The 27,211-nt window shown below is 46.7% G+C and overlaps 1 protein-coding gene across 2 annotated transcripts in view; it reads left to right on the forward strand.

Moving 5' to 3' along the window:
• The window catches only part of LOC132383235 (transient receptor potential cation channel subfamily M member 4-like), a 115,691-nt gene that overhangs the window by 76,687 nt on the left and 11,793 nt on the right, over positions 1-27,211 (forward strand). For both annotated transcript variants that reach the window (XM_059954154.1, XM_059954155.1), the window contains 6 exons: positions 1,504-1,744; positions 9,291-9,409; positions 9,967-10,099; positions 12,058-12,232; positions 15,956-16,124; positions 22,691-22,872. In XM_059954154.1, the coding sequence (XP_059810137.1) occupies positions 1,504-1,744; positions 9,291-9,409; positions 9,967-10,099; positions 12,058-12,232; positions 15,956-16,124; positions 22,691-22,872 (1,019 nt within the window). The remainder of the gene's footprint in view (positions 1-1,503; positions 1,745-9,290; positions 9,410-9,966; positions 10,100-12,057; positions 12,233-15,955; positions 16,125-22,690; positions 22,873-27,211) is intronic.

Here is a 27,211-nt window from a genome sequence, read left to right on the forward strand (position 1 = left end):
GTGGGCCTATGTCCTTGCTGAGGCAACAGTTGATTCATAACAAACCTCTCAAAACACTTCATCACCATAGATGGAGTGCTACTGGTAAGGTGGGGACTCCTAACTATAGCAATGAGGGATTGACAATACCTTCTCACAGTTATTACTCTGCATCTCTTGCCAACTCCTTCAATCTGTCTACCCTTAGAACCATCATCTAACGGACACATCTCTACTTTGTCTCCCCTATCCAAAGCTTGACCCTTTTATCCATTCTCCTCCCAACTCTGCTTCCCTCTCCAGTTGATCCCTTCGTCCTGGGAACTGTTCCAGTAAACACCCTTGCCACCACCCAATGACAACAGAGTGGGTCTCACAGCATTTAAGTAGTATTTCAATCATCAGTGCAGAGAAGACAACAGACCAAATTAAAGGGATTAGGACAGAAGGATATTTATTGGACATCGTGACCTGCAGGACCTCTTTCCTGGCCTTCAGATCTGTACCAAGCAACAGGAACCACTGAACCCAGTTTTCTGGTTGTGGCCTCATAAAAGTTCAGCATAATCTACCCCTTTTTGCATTTAATATATCTGATCATTACCTACTGTGTGAATTATTCCTTCAATATGTCCTGCAGAACCATAGAACATTACAGCACAGAAACAGGCCTCTTGGCTCTTCTTGGCTGTGCCGAACCATTTTTCTGCCTAGTCCCACTGACCTGCAGCTGGGCCATATCCCTCCAAACCCCTCCCATCCATGTACCTGTCCAAGTTTTTCTTAAATGTCAAAAGTGAGCCCGCATTCACCACTTCATCTGGCAGCTCACTCCACACTCCCACCACTCTCTGTGTGAAGAAGACCCCCCCATGTTCCCTTTAAACTTTTCCCCCTTCACCCTTAACCCATGTCCTCTGGTTTTTATCTCCCCTAGCCTCAGTGAAAAAAGTACAAACTATGTAGAGAAATCCTCATTTCCACAAGAGACTCTGCAGATGCTGGAAATAGTAAGCAGCATGCACAAAATGCTGAAGGAACTCAGCAAGTCAGGTAGCATCTACAGAGGGATAGATTCTAACTTCCTTTCCATAACTGATGAAGGGTCTAGGGCTGAAAAATTGACTGTTCTCCCCTCCATAGATGCTGCCTGATGTGAGTCAGGCTTTACTGGAACCACATACAGGTTTTCTCTAGTTAACAACTGCTCGCTTAGCAGATTGTTGCTATTAAGAGTTTCCGCAGCATTCTAAAGGGGGAATATGAACAGTTAGATGCCGTGGTACATACTGGTGCCGATGACATGGGTGGGAAAAGGGGGAGGTCCTGAAGAGAGAATATAGGGAGTTAAGCAGAGGGCTGCAAAGCAGGGTCGCAGGGTAGTAAGCTCCAATTGCTGCCTGTGTCACATACCAGTGAGGGTAAGAGTAGGATGATTTGGCAGATGAATGTGTGGCAAAAAGATTGGTTGGCTGGGTATCACTTAGGCACCAAATGTTACCATGTTTCTTCTTTCTGTGGCAGAGACAATGAGGTGGACGTCAAAACAAAATCCAGAAATAGGAGGCCATTTTGTATGATCAGGTGGAAGCAGTTCTGGGGGACCCCAGTGGCCTCGTTCTTTGGGAACGTCATCATGTATTTCGCCTTCCTGTTCCTCTTTGCTTATATCTTAATCGTGGACTTATTTCCCATGGGCCCGTCCAACATGGAACTCATTCTGTACATCTGGGTCCTCACAATCGTGTTTGAGGAGATTCGACAGGTAAGGCCAAGATGCTTGGGGTTTGTGGGGACCAAGATTTATGGGAGGGACACTTTTTGCAGCCTTCTAAAATGTCCTCCTGAAATGGAGAAGCGGTTCACAAAAATGATTTTGGGATGAAAGGCCAGTCATATGAGAAGCGTTTGATACTCTGGGCCTCTACTCACTGGAATTCAGAAGAATGAGGGGTGAAGGAAAATCCCAAGGGATTCTACAGATATGTTAAGAGCAAAAATATATCAAGGGACGAAACTGGTCCCCTGGAAGATCAGAATGGTAATCCGCATGTGGAGTCAGAATAGATGGGGGAGATCTTAAGTAAACTTTTTGCATCCGTATTTACTCAGGAGCCGGGCACAGACAAAGACAGAAGTGAGGCAAAGCATTATCCACTTCATGGACCCTGTACAGATTACAGAGGAGGAGGTGTTTGCTGTCCTGGGGCAAGTTGGGGTGGATAAATCCCCAGGGCCTGACAAGGTTTTTCCTCGGACCCTATGGGAGGCAAGTACAGAAATTGCCAGGGCCCTAGCAGAGATGTTTAAATCATCGTCGACAATAGGTGCGCTACCAGTGGTTAGGAAGATAGCTAATGTTGTTCCACTGTTCAAGAAAGGCTCTAAAAATAAACCAGGAAATTATAGGCCAGTGAGCCTGACATCAGCGGGGGAAAAGTTATGGGAAGGTAGTCTAAAGGTTCTGCTATATGAGTATTTGGATAGACATGGTCTGATTAAGGATCGTCAGCATGGACTTGTGTGTGGTAAATCATGTCTAACCAATCTTGTAGAGATTTTTGAGGAAGTTACCAGGAAAGTTGATGAAGGCAAGGCAGAGGAGGTTGTCCACATAGACTTTAGCAGGACATTTGATAAGGTCCCACATGGAAGGTTGGTCAAGAAGGTTCAGTCACTCGACATTCAGCATTATGTAGTAAATTGGATCAGTCACTGGCTTTGTGGGAGAAGCCAGAGAGTGGTAGTAGATAAATGCACTGGAGGCCTGTGACTAGTGGAGTACTACAGGGATCGATGCTGGGTCTGTTGTTTGTCAACTGTATCAACGATCGGGATGATAATGTGCCTAACTGGATCAGCAAATTTGTGGATGACACTAAGATTTGGGGTGTACCTGATAGTGAGGTAGTCTATCATGGTTTGCAACAGGATTGGACCAGCTAAAATGGGCTAAAAAAATTGCGAATGGAATTTAATGCAGGCAAGTGTGAGGAATTGTACTTTGGTAGGACCAGCCAGGATAGGTCTTACCCAGTGAACGGTCGGGTACTGAGAAATGTGGTAGAACAGAAGGATACCCCAATATTCATTAAAAATGATGTTACATGTGGATAGGGTCGTAAAGAAAGATTTTGGCATATTGGCCTTTATAAATCGAAGAATTGAATACAGGTGTTGGGATATTATGTTGAAGTTGTATAAGACATGGGTGAGGCCTAATTTGGAGTTCTGTGTGCAGTTTCAGTCACCTACCTACAGGAAAGTTGTAAACAAGGTTGAAAGAGTACGGAGAAAATTTACTAGGATATTGCTGGGTCTGGAGGACAGGAGTTATAAGGAAAGATTGAATATGTTAGGACTTTATTCCTTAGAATGTAGAAGATCGAGAGGAGATTTGATATAGGTATACAAAATTACGTGTAAAGATCGGGTAAATGCAAGCAGGCTTTTACAACTGAGGTTGGTGGGACTACAACCAAAGGTCATGGGTTAAGGGTGAAAAGTGAAAAGTTTAAGGGGAACATGAGGGGAGCCTTCACTCAGAGGTTTGTGAGAATGTGCAAAAGGCTGCCAGCACAAGTGGGCATGTGAGCCTCTTCCTCATCTCTGTTCAAAATGAACACCTACCTATTTAGAGTCTCCGCTCACTGGTCCTAGAGTCCCTCACTGTAGGAAACATGAAACTGACCCACTGACATGTACATCTTTGGGATGTGGTACAGCACTGGAACATCTGGAGGAAACCCATACAAACTCCTTACAGACAATGCGGGAACGCTACACTGTCTTGCTACTTCTATACTGATACTGATATTGGTTGAGGGGTAGACATCTCTTTTCTCTTCTTTGAAAGCATGCATCTTGCACCTTCACCTGAGACAATGGGACAGGGTTTGATCACCTCTGAGAAACCAGCTCTCTCTGCCTTAGTGGGCTGAATCTAAGCTCATCCATCTCGATCATGGGCACGAGCCTCAACGAGGACATCTTCAAACAGTGATGCCTCAAGAAGCCATTATCTATTATTAAGGACCTTCACCATCCAGGACATGCCCTCTTCTCATAACTGCTATCAGAGAAGAGGTACAGGAGCCTGAAAACATGCATTCAACATTTTAGGAACAGTTTCTCCCCTCTGAAAACAATCAGATTTCTGAATGGTCCGTGAATCCATCAATATTACCTTCACATTTTGCTCTCTCTTTGCCCTACTTATTTATTTTTATACTTCTTATTGTAAGTTGTAGTTTTTTATGTATTGCACCGTACCTTTGCCACGGTGACAATAAACTTGATTCTAATTCAGATTTTGATGCCTCAGGAAGGTGGCATCCATCATTAAGGACCCTCATCATCCACAACATGCTTTCTTCTCATTACTATCACCAGGGAGGAGGTACAGGAGCCTAAGGAATTGACTTTATTTCTTACAAATTTCACATACATGAGGAGTAAAAATCTTTACATTACGTCTCCATCTAAATGTACAATGTGCAATCATAGTAATTTATAATAAATAGAACAGTCAATGTAACACAGAAATACATTCAAATCAGCATGAGTTAATCAGTCTGATGGCCTGGTGGAAGAAGCTGTCCCGGAGCCTGTTGGTCCTGGCTTTTATGCTGTGGTACCAGTTCCTGGGTGGCCACAGCTGGAACTGTTTGTGGTTGGGGCGACTCGGGTCCCCAACGATCCTTTGGCCCTTTTTTCACACCTGTCTTTATAAATGTCCTGAATAGTGGGAAGTTCACAACTACAGATACACTGGACTGTCCGCACCACTCTCTGCGAGTCCTGTGATTGAGGGAGGTACAGTTCCCACACCAGGCAGTGATGCAGCCAGTCAGGATGCTCTCAGCTGTGCCCCTGTAGAAAGTTCTTAGGATTAGGGGGCCCATATCAAACTTCCTCAACTGTCTGAGGTGAAAGAGGCGCTGTTGTGCCTTTGTCGCCACACAGCTGGTGTGCACAGACCACGTGAGGTCCTCAGTGATGTGGATGCCAAGGAACTTGAAGCGGTTTACCCTCTCAACCCCAGATCCATTGATGTCAATAGGGGTTAGCCGTCTCCATTCCTCCTGTAACCACAACAGCTCCTTTGTTTTTGCAACATTGAGGGAGAGCTCATTTTCTTGACGCCACTGTGTCAGAGAGATGACTTCTTTCCTGTAGGCCACCTCGTTAGTGTATGAGATAAGGCCAATCAATGTATTATTGTTGGCAAATTTAATTAGCAGATTAGAGCTGTGGATGGCAATACAGTCATGGGTATACAAAGAGTAAAGGAGGGAACTCAGTACACAGCCCTGAGGGGATCCTGTATTGAGAGTCAGAGGGTTGGAGGTGAGGGAGCCCACTGCCAGTGATCTGACAGGAAGTCCAGGATCCAGCTGCATGAGGCAGGGTCAAGGCCGAGGTCTCTGAGCTTCTTGTCGAGCCTGGATGGAACTATTGTGTTGAATGCTGAACTGTAGTCCAAGAACAGCATTCTCACGAAAGCATCCTTCTTCTCCAGATGTGTAAGGACACACACTCAATATTTCAGGAGCATTCTGATTCTGATTTTAAGGGGGTGGGGTGACTCACAACTTCTCCACCAGCAAACCAGCCAGCGGATCCTCTGAGAGAGGAATTCAGTTTGCATTCTGCCTCCATACTCAATGGGAACTGGACTGGCTTTTGTTAAATCCACTTCAGTCAGAATCCTCACCAGCAACCAGAAGCTACAATTTTAGTGTGATTTGGTGCTTCCGGTGCAGAAAGAGGCTCATTAGCCCATCACCAAAACTGTACACAATGCCCAGTTGGAATGTCACACTCGTAGCAAGATTTCCCTATCTGTGTACTGCAGGCCCTTGGCATTAGAATCTAGCCACTACAAATACGATTCAGCAATAGAACCTATTTGCTTTTCTGATTGCTTGTGTCAGCATGCCAACTTGGTCTTTCATGTGCAAGAGCACAAAGGCCTTCTTGTACCAAAACACCTCGTTGAGTTCGGTATTGTGCTTTTTGTTCCTGCCCCCATTTTCTTTTTAACTATCCTACACCTGCCCGATGTCGAGTATTGTGGGCACTGGAATCTCTGGCGACACTTGTGGCTTGTCCCCTGCATGCCCTGTATGTGTCGATGTACCCGTGAGAAGTAAATGAATCTCGATCTTTCGCATGATAGCTCCCCATGAAAGAATCACCAGTCTTATTCCTCCGCTCTTCCATAAGACCATCGGACATGGGAGCAGGATTAGGCAATTCGGCCCATCGAGTCTGCTCTGCTGTTCTATCATGGCTCATTGTCCTGCCTTCTCCCCTTAACCTTTGGCATCCTTACTAATCAAAAACCTCTGCTTTAAATGTGCCCAGTGTCTTAGTCTGCTCAGCCACCTGTGGAAACAAGTTCCACAGATTAATCACCCTGGCTACAGAAATTCCTGCTGTTCTAAAGGGATGTCCTTGTATTCTGGGGCTCTGCCTTCTGGTTCTAAACTACTGGATGCATCCTTTCCAAGTCCACTCTATCTAGACCTTTCAGCATTCGATGGGTTTTGATAAGATTCCCCCCTTCTCCCATTTTTATAAATTCTAGCAAGCACATCTAGCAAGAGCCATCAAACGCTCTTCATATTGTGAAGCTCTGGGGGAGAACATGGTCTGTTCTTGTGTTAAAATGCTTCTGTAGGATTATGGTGGGAAGTTCCATTTCACCCATTGTTGCAGTTTGGCTTGGGGAGTATTTGTGAGCCTCCTCCCCCGTCTGTATGAGACTGAGTGGTTCTTTTCTCTGGGTCACGGTGCCCGGCCTGTTTTATAACAATAAAACTGTGATTGAGTTTAACAAGCTTTCTCATCTGTTATTATGGACCAACTGCTCGCCACAGTATGTTAACTCTTCCATTTGCATAATCATTCTCATGACCCTCCCCAATGCAAGCACATCTTTTCCCCTGAGCTCTGCAAATTATTCCTCGCCAGCTTCCTTTTGGAAACCTTTTACAGTGAATTCCAGACTACCCCATGTAGGTGCATTCAAAGCTAATACAATTATGGACATGAGAAAGACTCACAGGTGGTGGGATAAAATAGATAACAATATTCACGGTAGTGGATCGGCCACAAAGACGACTGAGGACCAGGACAGGAATAGAGACTTTGAACTACTTGTCTAGATCATGACTGGTCAAAATCAAATGCAGAATCAGGTTTATTATCACCTTGTATGACACAAAATTTGTTTTGTAGCAACAGTACAGTGCAAAAGCATAGAATTGCCATAGATATGAGACAAAATAAATAATGGAAAATAAAGGAATAAATGAGCTAGAGTTCACAGGTTCATGGGCCATTCAGAAATCTGATGTCAGAGGGGAAGAGACTGTTTCTGAATAGCTGAGTGTGGGTTCCGGCTCCTGTACCTCCTCTCTGAAGCAGTACTGAGGACAGAGTATGTCACAGAGGGTGAGGGTCGCCTCCCTCTTGAGGCAATGCCAGTTGAAGGTGTCCTCGCTAGTGGAGCAGGCCGTTGTGTGTTGGAGCCTCCTCTCCAGGCTGAGAATGCTCTCCATTGTACACTTGTACAGATTTGTTTATTATTCTTGTAAAACTGTGTAAAACTAATCAATGACCTAACAACTCCTAATAAACTCAACCTCATTATACCCATATCCTTTCATTCCCTGTACATCCAGAATTCTACTGGCCTCTGAAGTCAGTGGCTAAATCATCACATTTCTCCAGAGCAGAGAATTTCAGCTTCCTCGATCTCTGAGTGAAAAAATTTCTCCTAATCTCTGTCTTCTAGTCTAAAACGTTGATCCCTCAGCTGGAGAAGGCATCCTCCCCAAATGTACCCTATCCAGCACTCAAAGAGAGCTTCCATTATGCTGTACGTCGAGACACTTCCTCGAGGTGTTGAGGAGCAGGGCTGGCGAAGACCCACACTCAACGAAGCAGAAACACTTTCTTCTGCTCTGACATGAGATTTCTGGACGGTCTATCAGCCTCTGAATACCACCTCATTATTTTGTATATTCACATAGTCTTGTAATCATAGCAGGGCTGCTGAAGTGGCATTGAATGTTTGACAGTGTCACCATCACTGAAGGCAAAAACGCCAGTTCAGCAGGAATAGCGTCTTTCACTGTTTCAGAATGTCCCACTTCATAAGTGTCCTCACACATTCCAAAGATGTCCGTTTAAGGTTAGTAAGTAAGTTGTGGGTATGCATGGTGATGTCACAAGTGTGGCACATATTCAGACAGTGTTTGTTGTCTAAGCAAACAACATATTTCACTGCATATTTTGATGTACATGTGACAAATAAGGCTATTCCTTAAAACATTAAGAACAAGATTCTGGAGATGCTGGAAATCCAGAGCAACACACACAAAATGTGTTGAAAAGCCTAGACAGAGTGGATGTGGAGAGAATGTTTCTTATGGTAAGGGGGTCCGGGACCGGAAGGCAGAGCCTCAGGATAGAGGGATGTCACTTTAGAATGGAGATGAGAAATTTCTTTAGCCAGAGGGTGGTGAATCTGTGGAATTCATTGCCACAGGTGTCTCTGGAGACCAATCATTGGGTGTATTTAAGGCGGAGGTTAATAGATTCTTGGTCAGTCAGAGCGTGAAAGGTTACAGGGCAGGAGAATGGGGTTGAGAGAGAAATAGATCAGCCATGATGGAATGGTGGAGAAGACTCAGTGGTTCGAATGGCCTCATTCTGCTGCTATGTCTTATGATCTTAAAATACTGCAGGAACTCAGCAGGTCAGGTATTCTATACGGAAATGAATAAACAGTCAATGTTTCAGGCTGAAACCTTTTGTCAGGATTTATCTGAAGTGTAATCAGGCAATTGTTTTAACACAACAATATGTAAATACAGGTCAGAGAGAGTGAGCTACTCTGTCTGCCTGTATGTGATTCCAAACCCACCAGTTAAACCCCTGCTCGGTTCAGGGGCTGGCCGCCTGCGGTGTTTTGGGGTGAGCTGTTTTAAACCCCTGCCCGGTTCAGAGGCTGGCCGCTTGCGGTGTTTTGGGGTGAGCTGTTTTAAACCCCTGCCCGGTTCAGGGGCTGGGTGCCTGCGGTGTTTTGGGGTGAGCTGTTTTAAACCCCTGCCCGGTTCAGGGGCTGGGTGCCTGCGGTGTTTTGGGGTGAGCTGTTTTAAACCCCTGCCCAGTTCAGGGGCTGGCCGCTTGCGGTGTTTTGGGGTGAGCTGTTTTAAACCCCTGACTGGTTCAGGGGCTGGCCGCCTGCGGTGTTTTGGGGTGATATTCTGGCACTGAAGCCTGTACTGTCTGCCTAGACGTTCTTTGTCAGCATGGACGTCCCGGTGCAGAAGAAGGTGAAGCTGTACTTCCAGGACATGTGGAACATTTGTGACGTGCTAGCCATTGGCCTCTTCATCCTTGGGGTCTCTGCAAGGTGAGTCATCACATTGTTGGTTATTGACCCCCAATGTCCCTCCACTCCCCTTCTCTCTCATCCGCCTCTCTCATTCTCCTCCCTCTACATGTCCTTTTTATCTCGACCCTCCTGCCCCATCTGCATCCCACCCACCTACCTGCCTACTCTCCCACTCTTGTTCCCACCCTCTCTACAAACGCCATTCTCCTTTTCCATCCTCCATCTCTTTCCTTCATCCTCTTACTCACTCTCCATCCCAACCTCTCTCTCCCCTCCCCCTCCAACCTTTGTTACTCCCTCCCTCACCTTCTTGACTCTCATTCTCTCAACTCTCTCTGCCCACTCTTTCTCCCTTTGCAATCCAACCTCTCTCCCTCATCTCTCCCCAGTCCTCTCCCCCCATTTCTCCACAACCTTCTCCCTCCCGTGCATCTCTCTCTTCCCTCCCCACCCTTTCTTCTCTGTCTACTGCTGTCAGGCTGAAACCGACTCATAGGATCAGCATGTCAGGCCATTGAACGTTCTGGCATTGCCAGTGAGGGGCTGTCTCTGAATTTTGCCTTTTCCTGTCGCAGGATGTTCAGGGGCTGGTACGAAATAGGCCGGGTGGTCCTCTGCCTGGACTTCATGGTTTTCTGTTTCCGCCTGGTCCATATCTTCGCTGTTCACAAACAACTGGGACCGAAAATCATCATTGTGGGGAAAATGGTGAGTGCAAGAGTTGTGGGAAGACCTGAGGGGGCAAGAGGATCAGGGAGAAGATGGGGGAAGAGGAATATCAGTGTTTCTCGGGGGGTGGGGGAGAAAGGTGCATACAATATCAGTGTTATAAGATCATAAGATATAGGAGCAGAATTAGGCCATTTGGCCCATCGAGTCTGCTCCACCATTTCATCATGGCTGATCCATTTTCAGTCTCAGCCCCAGTCTCCTGTTTTCTCTCCATATCCCTTCATTCCCTGACCACTCAAGAAGCTAACAACCTCTACATTAAATATACATAAAGACTTGGCCTCCACAGCTGCCTATGGCAACAAATAACATTGATTCACCACTCTCTGGCTAAAGAAATTCCTCCTCATGTCCATTCTAAAAGGACACCCCTCTATACTGAGGCTGTGTCCTCTGGTCTTAGATTCTCCCACAATAAGAAATATTCCTTTCCACATCCACTCTACCAAGGCCTTTCACCATTCGATAGGTTTCAATGAGGTCACCCCTCATTCTTCTGAATTCCAGTGAATACTGACCCAGGGCCATTGAATGTTCTTCATATGACAAACCGTTCAATCCTGGAAATTATATTCATGAACCTCCTTTGAACCCTCTCCAGTGTCAGCCCATCATTTCTACGATGAGGGGCCCAAGACTGCTCACAATACTCTAAGTGAGGCATCGCCAGTGCTTTGTAAAGTTTCAACATTACATCCTTGCTTTTATATTCTAGTCCTCTTGAAATGAATGTTTACATCTTATTGGCATTCCTCACCACGGACTCAATCTGCAAATGAACCTTTAGGGAATCCTGCACAAGGACTTCCCAGTCCCTTTGCATCTCAAAGGGAGGAGAGTGTGTGTATCCATGTTACCATGATGTAGGAGGAGACGTATCCCCATTACACAGAGAGAGGATGGGATATATTAGTGTTGCACAGGGAGTACTCAAGAGATTTACTGTTCTGTTTTGTATTTCTGAAACTAAATGAAAGAAAAACACAGCCGCTGGGGGGATACAGGTCTACTCTTGTTTAACTTTTAGTGAGGCACTCACATATGACGTGGTGGCATAATGATGTGTGTCATTCAAATACTTCTTACATATAACCCATACAAATTGATTAAGTAAGCAATGTTTAATCAAACTGTATATTTACAATATTACTCAGATATTATATTACTGAAATATTAAATACACCATAGATTACAAGGATGGAACAGGGTTTGGCAGCACGGTAGTCAGTGATGCTGCCTCTCAGTTCCCCGACCCAGGTACGGTGTGGTGTTCCCATGTTCCCACTGTTGCCATGTGACTTCCCCAGGATGCTCCAGCATCTTCCCACATCCATGAAAAGGTTCAGTGACCGCTGTAAACAACCCATTAGTGCAAGTGGAAGGTGGGAAAACAAGGAAGCGAGGACAGTTACGGGAGAGTGAAGAGGGAATGGGCCTAGTAGGACTGCTCTGAAATCCAGCATGGACGCCAGGGGCTAAAGCGTCTCTTCCATTTTTGTAAGTAAGTTAAGACTCTAGAAATGTGTGAGACAACACCTGTGTCTAATATTGTGGAGTTTTGACGATAGAGAAGACCGTTGGGAATCTGGATAAACACAGAGGGTTAAGTAGCAACAACACCCACAAAATGCCGGTGGAACACAGCAGGCCAGGCAGCATCTATGGGGAGAAGCGCTGTTGATGTTTCAGGCCGAGACCTTTCGTCAGGACCCTTCTACCCATAGATGCTTCCTGGCCTGCTGCGTTCCACCAGCATTTTGTGTGTGTTGTTGTTTGAATTTCCAGCATCTGCAGATTTCCTCGTGTTTGGGTTAAGCAGCATCTGTGATTTCCTGCAGGTGTATGTTCCAGCAGAATGTTTGTTGGAACAGTGAGGGGTTGGGAAATCTGGAACACTTCCCAGTACTCATAACAATCCACCATATCCCTTCTAGATCAAGGATGTCTTCTTCTTCCTGTTTTTCCTGGGCGTCTGGCTCATGGCCTACGGAGTGACCACTCAGGGGCTGTTACACCACACAGAGACCCGGATCAGCTGGATCTTCCGCAGGGTCTTCTACAGACCCTACCTCCAGATCTTCGGGCAGATCCCACTCGACGAGCTCGATGGTGAGATCAGCTCCTCCGCTAAATGAATCTACCCATGCAAGAGCGTGCGTGCATGTGTGTGTGTGTGTGTGTGTGTATACGTGCGAGTGTGTGTGTGTGTGTGTGTGTGTGTGTGTGTACGTGCGTGCGTGCGTGTGTGTGTGTGTGTGTGTGTGTGTGTGTGAGTGTATGTATACGTGCGTGTGTGTGTGCATGTGCCTCATTGGTTGCTTAGCCTCTCCAGCCTACCCCTGCCATTCAATAGCAGCTCAGCCAATTGGATTATTGGCCTCAGTGCCATTTTCTATCTGTTCTCCATAACCCTCTCCTCCCTATAGTCCAACGAAAGTCTGTGTTGACCCTGAATATATTCAATGTCTCCATCTCCACAGGTCACTCGCTGACCTAAGGACTTCATCCTCATCTCTGCCTTAACTGGGCGACCCATTTATGAGAACAAGAGACGTTGGAGCAGAATTAGGCCATTCATCCTTTCAGGCCTGCTCCACCATTTGATCATGGCTGATTTATTATCCCTCACAACCCGTGCTCCTGCCTTCTCCCTGTAATCTTTGATACCCTTATTAATCAAGAATCTGTCAATCTGCACCAAGTAAAACCATTTGTGGCAATGAATTGCAGGTTGGCTCTGGCTAAAGAAATTCCTCCTCATCTCTGTCTAAAAGGAAATCCCTCTCTGCTGAGGCTGTGTCCTCTGGTCCTAGACCCTCTCACTTTAGGAGGCATCCTCTCCACATCTACTCTACCTAGGCCAGGGGTCAGCAACCTTTACCACTGAAAGAGCCACTTGGACCCGTTTCCCACAGAAAAGAAAACACTGGGAGCCGCAAAACCCGTTTGACATTTAAAATGAAATAACACTGCATACAACGTTTTTTTTGCCTTTATGCTATGTATAAACAAACTATAATGTGTTGCATTTATGAAATTGATGAACTCCTGCAGAGAAAACGAAATTACATTTCTGCATGCAACAAAAACATTTTGAACTCCGAAAAAAAGACGTTGGGTTGAAAGTTACTTTTAAGTAAAATATTCAATGTCTATTTGAGTCCTTCTTGTATTTATGAAAAACGCCGAACTTAAATTTTCCGCCAGCAGCAAACCAAAAATAACGTCAGCCAGCTGTCATCCTGAAAAATGAAAGGACTATTTCACTGAACAATGAAAAAATATGAATATAAGTAAAATAATAGGCAATTAAAATATTTATCATACTTGGTTAATGGGATTTCTGCTCCTGGACCTCAGCGCACAGCGTCTGCACATCAGGGCTGTATGATGTCACCTTCATCTTTACACAGGATCGCAAGCTGTCATCTGTGAGGTTTTCAATATCACTCCATTTGTGTTTCTGAGCAAGAACGGCCTTCTGACGGGCAACATCTTCAAGGTCTGCTGTCAAGCGTCTAAACTTGGACACCCATATGTCTTTGTCGGCTATGACGGCCAGTTCCATCTCAAGATCAGGCTGACTCACACCTGCCAATGCAGTCGTATTCAGTAGGGAAGGATCGATGCTTAAGGGAGTGACCGGGAAGGATAATGTGTTTTTTTCCTCTCTGAACTCACAGAAGCGTTTCCCAAACGATGTTTGCATTGCGATGATTGCAGAATGTAAATACTCCGAAATTATCATGTCGTGACCTTGTTTGAACTCTCTCAAATTGGGGAAGTGAGACAAAGTGCCTTTCTGTAAATCTCTGGCAAGCACTGTCAACTTGCGCTCGAATGCCAAAACATCCTCCAACATGTGCAGGGCTGTACGTCCTTTCCCCTGAAGAGCTGTGTTCAGCGTGTTCAGGTGCGCTGTCATGTCTACCATGAAGTGTAGCTTTTCCAGCCACTCTGGCTGTTCCAGCTCAGGAAAGGTGAGCCCTTTGCTGCCCAGGAAAGTTTTCACTTCTTCCAGACACGCGACAAAGCGTTTCAGCACCTTCCGTCTGGACAGCCAGCGATAAAAACACGTTGTAGCGGTGTCAGTAAACTGCAGTCAAAGATAGCTTTATTCGAACTAAACAGCCTTGCTTTTAAGCCTCCCTCAACCCAGCCCCCCATGGACGCAGATGCTGCAAAAGACGCGTACTCACAAACCCCCGTAGGCTATCTCCCTTAGCCGGAATGCTGGCTAATTGTGAGCCGTTTCAGATGTGGCAGGAAATGTGTCGCTACACTTAGGTTGTACAAGATCACCATAATTACATTTCAAAAGCTAACAAACTAACATAAAATACATTTTAATTAAATACTGACCAATTATTTCCCAAAGCCACAGGGAGCCGCAGCACAGAGGTGAAAGAGCCACAAATGGCTCGGGAGCCGCAGGTTGCCGACCCCCGACCTAGGCCTTTCAATACTTGGCAAGATTCAACGGGATCCCTCCTCATTCTTCTAAAATCCAGAACCCTAAATGCCCAGATCCATCAAATGCTCCTCACATATTAAATCTTCCATTCCTGAGGTTGTTCCTGTAAACACTTTCTGGAACCCCTCTAGTGCCAGCACATTCCTCCCTTAGATAAGGGTGCCAACACTGCTCACCGTACACTGGATGTGGTCTGACCAACACTTACTCTGTGTAGGCTGGAGTTGAGTGTAGTGTAGAATGACCCTAATGGCATTGGAATAAGGTGTGAGGATGGGTATCCTGGGTAAGCCTCCCATTTGGGAAGGATTTCAGATGACTAAAGAGCTTGGCAGGGCAGATGGGGGTGGGGGGGGGGGGTGGAGATGTGAGGGATGTTGCCCTGACATTTGAGCTGATGCCAGAAAGATCTTCAATGCACTGAGGATGGTGGGAAATTCTAGAACATTCTTAACCGAAGAAACCGGTGGTCAAATGAAGAAGTCAAACAGACTAGCTGGTTAAGTAAAGGATCTGAAGAACAGTGGGAAGTTGAAGCCAAGAGGTGGCTTTACATCGCCAGTGATCACTGATCAGTCAAGACGGGAAACCGTTTCTTCCCCCAGGCCATTAGGCTTCTGAACTCCCTGCCATATAATATTCAAAGTGTCACTAGTTAGTCTGTTCTGTACCTTGCAATATTTAATATTAATGCACTTTAGTTAGTTATTTATCTGTGAATCATCTGTAGATTTTATCCTTACCTTCATAAATTATCATGTGTTGTGTGTGTTCCTGTGCCTTACACCCTGGTTCAGAGGAACGTTGTCTTGTTTCTATGTACATGTATATAGTTAAATGACAATAAACTTGACTTGAGTTGATGTCCACCATAGTCTGTAAGGAATTTATACATTTTCCCTGTGATAGTCTGGGTTTCCTCCCACGTCCCACAGGTGTACAGGTTAGAGTCAGTAAGTTGTAGGCACGCTATGTTGATGCTGAAAACATGGTTACACTTGCAGGCTGTCCACAGCAAACCTTGGGACTGTACAGGTCGCTAACGCAAAACGGCACAGGTTTCGATGTACTGTACGTACCAAGTTAAACCAGAGCCCATCTGTTGTCTCTGCAAGGGACAGAAGATCCCGTTCACCTATTCTGTGGAGATTTCCTGGTGTCTTAGCCAAAATGTATCCTCCAACTAACATGAGATCAAATCATCCAATTGTTGTCAGGTTGCAGGCTGTGGGATCTTGCTGTGGTGTCCACATTATAATTATGGCTGTGATTCAAACAGCTTTCACTGGCTGCAAAAATGATTTGGAGTGTCGTGAAAGGTGCTATCTAAATGTGGTGTCCTTGTCTGTTTCTGTTAGCTGCTCAGATCTCAAGCTCCAACTGCACGGATGACCCGGTAGCCATCTTCATGGAGGAGCTACCCCCATGCACCAACACCTACGCCAACTGGCTGGTCATTCTGCTGCTGACCATCTTCCTGCTGGTGGCCAACATTCTGCTGGTCAACCTGCTCATTGCCATGTTCAGGTAACAGGGTCTGCCAAGCACTCATCAATTAGACTCACAAGGGAGGCCATTTGACCCATCATATCAGTGCCTGCTCTTTACAGAGCAACTCGGTCAGTGGGAGGAGACTGCTGAGCCTCTGGCAATAATCTTTGCATCATCAATAGGGATGGGAGAAGTACAAGAGGATTGGAAGGTTGCAAATGTTGATCCTTAAATGTTAAGCCAAGAAACTATAAGCCAGATGCTCTAACTTCAGTGGGGCAAGTTGTTAGAGCAGATCCTGAGAGGCGGGATTTATGAGCATTTGGAGAGACAGAGTCTGATTAGGGATAGTCAGCATGGCTTTGTCAAGGGCAGGTCGTGCCTTATGAGCCTGACTGAATTCTTTGAGGATGTAACAAAACACATTGATGAGCTAGAGCAGTGGATGTAGTGGGCATGGATTTCATTAAGGGATCTGATAAGGTTCCAGATGCCAGGCTCATTCAGAAAGTAAAGAGGCATGGGATACAAGAAGACCTTTCTTTGTGGATCCAGAATTAGCTTGACCACAGAAAACAAAGGGCGGTTGTGGTTGGTTCATATCCTGAATGGAGGACGGTGACAGCAGTGTTCCACGGGGATCTGTTCTGGGACCCCCTCCTTGTTGTGATTTTTACAAATGACCTGGATGAGGAAGTGGAGGGTGGGTTAGTAAGTTTTCTGATGATAAACAAGTTGGTGGTGGTGTGGATAGTTTGGAGGGTTATCAGAGGTTACAGCGGGACATCGATAGGATACAGAGCTGGGCTGAGAAGTGGCAGATGGTGCCAGATAAATGTGATTTTGGAAGGTCAAATTTGAAGACAGAGTACAACATTAATGGTGGGACTCTTAGCAGTGTGGAGGACCAGCGAGGTGTTGGAGTCCACGTCCATAGGACACTCAAAGCCGCTGCACAGGTTGACAGTGTTGTTAAGAAGCCACATGGTGTGTTGGTCTTCACCAACTGTGGGATTGAGTTCAAGAGCCGTGAGGTAATGTTACAGCTATACAAGGCCTTGGTTAGATCCCACTTGCAGTACTGTGCTCAGTTCTGGTCACCTCATTACAGGAAGGATGTGAATACTATGGAAAGAGTGCAGAGAAGATTTACAAGGATGTTGCCTGGATTGGAGAATATGTTGAGTGAACTTGGCCTTTTCTCCTTGGAGTGACAGAGGATGAGAGGTGACCTGATAGAGGTGTATAAGATGATGAGAGGCATTGATTGTGTGGATAGCCAGAGGCTTTTTCCCAGGGCTGAAATGGTTAACATGAGAGGGCACAGTCTTAAGATGCTCGGAAGCAGGTACAGAGGAGATGTCAGGAGTAAGTTTTTTTACACAGAGTGGTGAGTGCGTGAAGTGGGCTGCCACTGAAGGTGGTAGAGTTGGAAACAACAGGGTCTTTTAAGAGACTCTTAGATAGGTACATGGAGCTTAGTAAAATGGAGGGCTATGTAACTCTAGTCAGCTTCTAGACATGGTCGGCACAGCATTGTAGGCTGAAGGGCCTGTAATGTACAATAGATTTTCTATGTTCCTGTTTCCCTGTCTCTTTGCAGATCACATGCCAGTTTATTTCTCTGTAAATCACTGCAGGTAGATTATCTCACTCTGTGTAATGAAACATCTTTTCCATTTCCTTTCTGGCACGGCCTCCTCAATTGTCACAATGCTGCCGGAGAAGCAACAGCTCAGATTATGTCTGGGAAGCCTCCAACTTGATGGAATGTACACTGAATTCTCTAATTTCTTCCCCAACAACTTCTCTCTTTTTTTTATTCCATTTTTGGCTCCACTCTTCATCATTTCCCTCAGGTTCCTCTCCTCCCTCTTCACTTCCTTCCATGGTGCACAGTCTTCTTTCAGATTACTTCTTTAGCATTTTCTATCTGTCACCTATCACCTTCCAGCTTCTTAATTCACCCCCACCCATCCACCTTCCCCCTCACCTATCACCTTCCAGCTTCTTAATTCACCCCCACCCATCCACCTTCCCCCTCACCTATCACCTTCCAGCTTCTTAATTCATCCCCACTCCCACACCCATCCACCTTCCCCGTCACCTATCACCTTCCAGCTTCTTAATTCATCCCCACTCCCACACCCATCCACCTTCCCCGTCACCTATCACCTTCCAGCTTCTTAATTCATCCCCACTCTCACACCCATCCACCTTCCCCGTCACCTATCACCTTCCAGCTTCTTAATTCACCCCCACCCATCCACCTTCCCCCTCACCTATCACCTTCCAGCTTCTTAATTCACCCCCACCCATCCACCTTCCCCGTCACCTATCACCTTCCAGCTTCTTAATTCACCCCCACCCATCCACCTTCCCCGTCACCTATCACCTTCCAGCTTCTTAATTCATCCCCACTCCCACACCCATCCACCTTCCCCCTCACCTATCACCTTCCAGCTTCTTAATTCACCCCCACCCATCCACCTTCCCCGTCACCTATCACCTTCCAGCTTCTTGATTCAACCCCACCCTTCCACCTTCCCTGTCACCTATCACCTTCCAGCTTCTTAATTCACCCCCACCCATCCACCTTCCAGCTTCTTAATTCATCCCCACTCCCACACCCATCCACCTTCCCCCTCACCTATCACCTTCCAGCTTCTTGATTCACCGCCACCCATCCACCTTCCCCCTCACCTATCACCTTCCAGCTTCTTAATTCACCCCCACCCATCCACCTTCCCCGTCACCTATCACCTTCCAGCTTCTTAATTCACCCCCACCCATCCACCTTCCCCGTCACCTATCACCTTCCAGCTTCTTAATTCATCCCCACTCCCACACCCATCCACCTTCCCCCTCACCTATCACCTTCCAGCTTCTTAATTCACCCCCACCCATCCACCTTCCCCGTCACCTATCACCTTCCAGCTTCTTGATTCAACCCCACCCTTCCACCTTCCCTGTCACCTATCACCTTCCAGCTTCTTAATTCACCCCCACCCATCCACCTTCCAGCTTCTTAATTCATCCCCACTCCCACATCCATCCACCTTCCCCCTCACCTATCACCTTCCAGCTTCTTGATTCACCGCCACCCATCCACCTTCCCTCTCACCTATCACCTTCCAGCTTCTTAATTCACCCCCACCCATCCACCTTCCCCGTCACCTATCAACTTCCAGCTTCTTGATTCACCCCCACTCCCACACCCATCCACCTTCCCCCTCACCTATCACCTTCCAGCTTCTTAATTCACCCCCACCCATCCACCTTCCCCGTCACCTATCACCTTCCAGCTTCTTAATTCATCCCCACTCCCACACCCATCCACCTTCCCCGTCACCTATCACCTTCCAGCTTCTTAATTCACCCCCACCCATCCACCTTCCAGCTTCTTAATTCATCCCCACTCATCCACCTTCCCCGTCACCTATCACCTTCCAGCTTCTTAATTCACCCCCACCCATCCACCTTCCCCCTCACCTATCACCTTCCAGCTTCTTAATTCACCCCCACCCATCCACCTTCCCCGTCACCTATCACCTTCCAGCTTCTTAATTCACCCCCACCCATCCACCTTCCCCATCACCTATCACCTTCCAGCTTCTTAATTCACCCCCACTCCCACACCCATCCACCTTCCCCGTCACCTATCACCTTCCAGCGTCTTAATTCACCCCCACTCCCACACCCATCCACCTTCCCCGTCACCTATCACCTTCCAGCTTCTTAATTCACCCCCACCCATCCACCTTCCCCGTCACCTATCACCTTCCAGCTTCTTAATTCACCCCCACCCATCCACCTTCCCCCTCACCTATCACCTTCCAGCTTCTTAATTCACCCCCACCCATCCACCTTCCCCGTCACCTATCACCTTCCAGCTTCTTAATTCACCCCCACTCCCACACCCATCCACCTTCCCCGTCACCTATCACCTTCCAGCTTCTTAATTCACCCCCACTCCCACACCCATCCACCTTCCCCGTCACCTATCACCTTCCAGCTTCTTAATTCATCCCCACTCCCACACCCATCCACCTTCCCCGTCACCTATCACCTTCCAGCTTCTTAATTCACCCCCACCCATCCACCTTCCCCGTCACCTATCACCTTCCAGCTTCTTAATTCACCCCCACCCATCCACCTTCCCCCTCACCTATCACCTTCCAGCTTCTTAATTCACCCCCACCCATCCACCTTCCCCGTCACCTATCACCTTCCAGCTTCTTAATTCACCCCCACTCCCACACCCATCCACCTTCCCCGTCACCTATCACCTTCCAGCTTCTTAATTCACCCCCACTCCCACACCCATCCACCTTCCCCGTCACCTATCACCTTCCAGCTTCTTAATTCACCCCCACCCATCCACCTTCCCCGTCACCTATCACCTTCCAGCTTCTTAATTCACCCCCACCCATCCACCTTCCCCCTCATCTATCACCTTCCAGCTTCTTAATTCACCCCCACCCATCCACCTTCCCCGTCACCTATCACCTTCCAGCTTCTTAATTCACCCCCACCCATCCACCTTCCCCGTCACCTATCACCTTCCAGCTTCTTAATTCACCCCCACTCCCACACCCATCCACCTTCCCCGTCACCTATCACCTTCCAGCTTCTTAATTCACCCCCACTCCCACACCCATCCACCTTCCCCGTCACCTATCACCTTCCAGCTTCTTAATTCACCCCCACCCATCCACCTTCCCCGTCACCTATCACCTTCCAGCTTCTTAATTCACCCCCACTCCCACAGCCATCCACCTTCCCCGTCACCTATCACCTTCCAGCTTCTTAATTCAACCCACTCCCACACCCATCCACCTTCCCCCTCACCTATCACCTTCCAGCTTCTTAATTCACCCCCACCCATCCACCTTCCCCATCACCTATCACCTTCCAGCTTCTTAATTCACCCCCACCCATCCACCTTCCCCGTCACCTATCACCTTCCAGCTTCTTAATTCACCCCCACCCATCCACCTTCCCCCTCACCTATCACCTTCCAGCTTCTTAATTCACCCCCACTCCCACACCTATCCACCTTCCCCCTCACCTATCACCTTCCAGCTTCTTAATTCACCCCCACCCATCCACCTTCCCCCTCACCTATCACCTTCCAGCTTCTTAATTCACCCCCACCCATCCACCTTCCCCATCACCTATCACCTTCCAGCTTCTTAATTCACCCCCACCCATCCACCTTCCCCCTCACCTATCACCTTCCAGCTTCTTAATTCACCCCCACCCATCCACCTTCCCCCTCACCTATCACCTTCCAGCTTCTTAATTCACCCCCACCCATCCACCTTCCCCCTCACCTATCACCTTTCAGCTTCTTAATTCACCCCCACCCATCCACCTTCCCCCTCACCTATCACCTTTCAGCTTCTTAATTCACCCCCACCCATCCACCTTCCCCGTCACCTATCACCTTCCAGCTTCTTAATTCACCCCCACTCCCACACCTATCCACCTTCCCCGTCACCTATCACCTTCCAGCTTCTTAATTCACCCCCACCCATCCACCTTCCCCCTCACCTATCACCTTCCAGCTTCTTAATTCACCCCCACCCATCCACCTTCCCCATCACCTATCACCTTCCAGCTTCTTAATTCACCCCCACCCATCCACCTTCCCCCTCACCTATCACCTTTCAGCTTCTTAATTCACCCCCACCCATCCACCTTCCCCCTCACCTATCACCTTCCAGCTTCTTAATTCACCCCCACTCCCACACCTATCCACCTTCCCCCTCACCTATCACCTTCCAGCTTCTTAATTCACCCCCACCCATCCACCTTCCCCCTCACCTATCACCTTCCAGCTTCTTAATTCACCCCCACCCATCCACCTTCCCCATCACCTATCACCTTCCAGCTTCTTAATTCACCCCCACCCATCCACCTTCCCCCTCACCTATCACCTTCCAGCTTCTTAATTCACCCCCACTCCCACACCTATCCACCTTCCCCCTCACCTATCACCTTCCAGCTTCTTAATTCACCCCCACCCATCCACCTTCCCCCTCACCTATCACCTTCCAGCTTCTTAATTCACCCCCACCCATCCACCTTCCCCCTCACCTATCACCTTCCAGCTTCTTAATTCACCCCCACTCCCACACCCATCCACCTTCCCCGTCACCTATCACCTTTCAGCTTCTTAATTCACCCCCACCCATCCACCTTCCCCCTCACCTACCACCTGCTCTCATCTGTCACCTGCCAGCTTGTACTCCTTTCCCTCTTGCCACCTTTTAATTTTGGCTTCTGCCCCCTTCCTTTCCCGTCCTGATGGAGGGTCCCAGCCCGAAACATTGACTGTTTATTCCCCTCCACTGATGCTGCCTGAGGTGCTGAGCTCCTCTAGCATTTTGTGTGTGTCCCTCTTGCCTGGTTGAAATTTCAAATACTGAAGACAGCAAATTCAGCCTCAATTAGCCTAAATTTTATCCAGAAGATGTAACTTTTCATTTATTTTTTTGGTGAACACTGAAAGATTGCAGCCCGAAGCAGAGCATGAAAGTAGTGGCCGATGTTTTGTGCAAGCTGTACCTCACCCTCCTCTTCATTGCTCTTTCCAGTTACACGTTCAATAAGGTTCAGGAGAACAGTGACATCTATTGGAAGTTTCAACGCTACAAGCTGATCGTGGAATACCACATGCGGCCTGCATTGCCCCCGCCCTTCATCATCTTCAGTCACCTCAACATTTTCATCAAGAGGAATATCAGGAGAGTCCCGTCAGTGAAGAGCAAGGTCTTCGGTGAGGCACTATTCAGAATCAGATTTGATATCACTGCCATATATCGCGAAATTTGTTTTGCTGCAACTGTATGTTACAATACTTAATAATAAAACACTAAATTGCAGTATGTATATACTTTTTAAAGTTAAATTTAATAAGCAGTGCAAAAAAAAGTAGTGAGGTCGTGTTCACGGGTTCAATGTCCATTCAGAAATCTGATGGCAGAGGGGAAGAAGCTGTTCCTGACTTGGTGAGTGTGTGCCTTCAGGCTTCAGTACCTCCTCCCTGATGGTAACAGTGAGAAGAGGGCATGTCCTGGGTGATGGCATCCTTAATGATGGATGCCACCTTTTTTTTGAGGCATTGCTCCTTGAAGATGTCCTGGATGCTGGGGAGGCTAGTGCCTATGACGGGAATGATTGAGTTCACAACTCTCTGCAGCTTATTTCGATCCTGTGCAGTGGTCCCACCCCATCCCCATACCGAATGGAGATGCAGCTAGTTAGATTGTTGTCCATGGAACACCCACAGAAATCTGCGAGTAGCCACCAGCGAACTGAACAGTGAACACATAGGCAATGGTGGAACCACTGATGCTTTAGAAGTTCCAGTTTAATTATCATGCAACCAGACAAACAAAACAGCATCCAAGGTACAAATACGTTGCCCACAGCACACAGCACACTGCACATTGCACTCGTGGTTATGATTTCAGAAAAACATACAGTCACAAAAAGAGAAAGAATAATACAGCCCAAGTCCCTGAGTGGCGCGATGGCAGCTCTGGAGCAGCTTGTTCTTCCGCCAAGCGAACGCTGGGGGAGCAACGCCGAGCTTTAAGGCACTGGTCAGACCACTCTTAGAGGACTGTGGGCCCTTATCTAAGGTAGGATGTGCTGGCATTGGAGAGGGCCCAGAGGAGATTCCCAAGAATGATCCTGGGAACAAGAGGCTGAATATTTGAGCATTTGATGGCTCTTGTCTGGTGTTGATGGAGTTTAGAAAAATAAGTGGGGGGGGCAAATCTCTTTTGAAATCTATTGAATAGGACAGCTTTGGGCCCCTTGCCTTAGAAGGGAGGTGCTGAAACCGGAGAGGGTTCAAAAGAGGTTCACAAAAATAATTTCAGGATTGAATGGATTGTCATATGAGGGTGCTTAATGGCTCTAGACCTGTATTCACTAGAATTCAGAAGAATGAGAGGGTGACCTCACTGAAACCTATCAAATGGTGTAAGGCCTTGATAGAGTGGATGAGGAGAGGATGTTTCCTATGCTGGGAAAGCCTAAATTCAGTGGATACAGCCTGAGAATAGAGGGGCATCCTTTTAGAACAGGTAAGGAGGAATTCCTTTAGCTGGAGAGTGGTGAATTTGTGGAACTGCTCACAATGCTCTAAGTTGGGTCTCAGCAGTGCTTTATAAAACCTCAACATTACATCATTGCTTTGTATGAGTCCTCTCAAAGTGAGTGCTAACGTCTCATTTGTCTTCTTCACAACCTGCAAATTCACCTTTTGGGAATCCTGTATGACTCCAAAGTCACCTTTGACCCCAGATTTTTGTATTTTCTCTCCTTAAAGAAAATAGTCTACACCTAAATTTTCAACCAAAGTGCCTGTCTATACACTTCCCAACACTCTATTCCATCTGTCAATTCCTTGCCCATTGTCCTAATCTGTCTAAGTCCTTCAGTCTCCTTTCTGCTTCCTCAACACCACCTGCCCCTCAACCTATGCTCGATTCATCCACAACTTGGCCTCAAAGCCATCAATTCCATCATCCAAATCATTGACATATGACATAGAAATGACCAACCCCAACACAGACTCCTGAGGAACACCACTAGTCATTGGCAGCCAACCAGAAAGGGCTCTTATTATTCCCCTCTCTTTGCCTCCTGCCAATCAGCCAATGCTCTATCCGTGCTATTATCTTTCTATTATCTTTTTTAAGGGGCTCTTAACTTGTAAAGCAGTGTCATGTGTGGCACCTTGTCAAAGGCCTTCTGAAAATCTAAAACATCCACCAATTCTCCTTTGTCTATCCTGCTTATTATTTCTTCAAAGAATTCCAATATATTTGTGAGGGAAGATTTTTCCCTTAAGGAAAACATGCTGACTACAGCCTTTTTATCATATGCTTACAAATACCCCAAAACCACAACCTTAACAATCAACTCCAATGTCCTCACAACCACTGAGGTCAGACTAACTGGCCTATAATTTCCTTTCTTCTGCCTCTCTTCCTTCTTGAGAGTGGAGTGACGTTTGCAATTTTCCAGTCCTCTGGAACCATACTAGAGCTTATTGGTTCTTGAAAGATCATTACCAATGCCTCCTTAATTTCTTCAGTCTTCTTCTTCTGAACCCTAGGGTGAGGACTATCTGGTCCAGGTGACTTATCTACTTTCAGACCTTTCAGTTCCCCAAGAAACTTCTCCCTAGTGATAACTTCATACACTACTGACCCCTAACCGCCTCAAACTTCAGACACTACTGACCCCTAACCGCCTCAAACTTCAGACACTACTGACCCCTAACCGCCTCAAACTTCAGACACTACTGACCCCTAACCGCCTCAAACTTCATACACTACTGACCCCTAACCGCCTCAAACTTCATACACTACTGACCCCTAACCGCCTCAAACTTCATACACTACTGACCCCTAACCGCCTCAAACTTCAGACACTACTGACCCCTAACCACCTCAAACTTCAGACACTACTGACCCCTAACCGCCTCAAACTTCATACACTACTGACCCCTAACCACCTCAAACTTCAGACACTACTGACCCCTAACCACCTCAAACTTCAGACACTACTGACCCCTAAACACCTCAAACTTCAGACACTACTGACCCCTAACCGCCTCAAACTTCATACACTACTGACCCCTAACCACCTCAAACTTCAGACACTACTGACCCCTAACCGCCTCAAACTTCATACACTACTGACCCCTAACCGCCTCAAACTTCAGACACTACTTTCCCCCAACTGCCTCAAACTTCATACACTACTGACCCCTAATCGCCTCAAACTTCAGACACTACTGACCCCTAACCGCCTCAAACTTCAGACACTACTGACCCCTAACTGCCTCAAACTTCAGACACTACTGACCCCTAACCGCCTCAAACTTCAGACACTACTGACCCCTAACCACCTAAAACTTCAGACACTACTGACCCCTAACCGCCTCAAACTTCAGACACTACTGACCCCTAACCGCCTCAAACTTCAGACACTACTGACCCCTAACCGCCTCAAACTTCAGACATACTGCTAGTGTCTTCCACAGTGAAACTTGATGCAAAATACGTATTTAGTTCATTTGCCATTTCCTTGTCCCCCTTTACTACCTCCCCAGCATCATTTTCCAGTGGTATATTTGAAGAAACTTTTTGGTATCCTATTTAATGTTATTGGCTAGCTTACTTTCATATTCAATCATTTCCTTCTTTATGACTTTTTTAGTTGCCTTCTGTTGATTCCTAAAAGCTTCCAAGTCCTCTAACTTTCATTAATTTTTGCTCTATTATATGCCTCTCTTTGGCTTTTATGTTGGCTTTGACTTCTCTTGTTAGCCATGGTTGCATCATCTGCTTTTAGAATGCTGATGTATCTTGTGCCTCCTGAATTGTTTCTAGAAATTTCAGCCATTGTTGTTCTGCTGTCATCCCTGCCAGTGTTCCCTTCCAATCAGTTTTGGCCAACTCCTCTCTCTTGCCTCTGTATTTCCCTTTATTCCACGTAATACTAATACATCTGACTTCAGCTTCTCCTTCTTAAATTGCTGAATGAATTGTGGCATTTTATGAATACTTACCCCCAAGGGTTCCTTTACCTTGAGCTCTCTAATCAATCCTGGTTCATTGCACAACACCCAATCCAGAATAGCTGATCCCCCAGTGGGCTCAACCATGAGCTGCTCTAAAAATCCACCCCATAGGCATTCTAGAAATGCCCCATCTTTGAATTCAGCACCATCATGACTTTTCCAATCTACCTGGATATTTAAATCCCCCATGACTACCATAACTTTGCCCTTTTGAGATTCATTTTCTATCTTCCATTGTAATTTGTAAACCACATCTTTACTATTGTTTGAGGGTCTGTATATACCTCCCATCAGGGTCGTTTTACCCTTGCGGTTTCTTAGCTCTACCCATAACAATTCTACACCTTCCAACCCTATATTCCTTTTTTCTAATGACTCAATTTCATTTTTTACCAGCAGAGCCACCTCACCTACCTACCTGCCTTTTCTTTCAATACGATGTGTATCCTTGGACATTAAGCTCCCAGCTATAATCTTTTCAGCCATGATTCAATGATGCCCACAATCTGTA

This window comes from Hypanus sabinus, chromosome 29 (genome assembly GCF_030144855.1).
Source record: "Hypanus sabinus isolate sHypSab1 chromosome 29, sHypSab1.hap1, whole genome shotgun sequence".
NCBI classification, from domain to species: domain Eukaryota; kingdom Metazoa; phylum Chordata; class Chondrichthyes; order Myliobatiformes; family Dasyatidae; genus Hypanus; species Hypanus sabinus.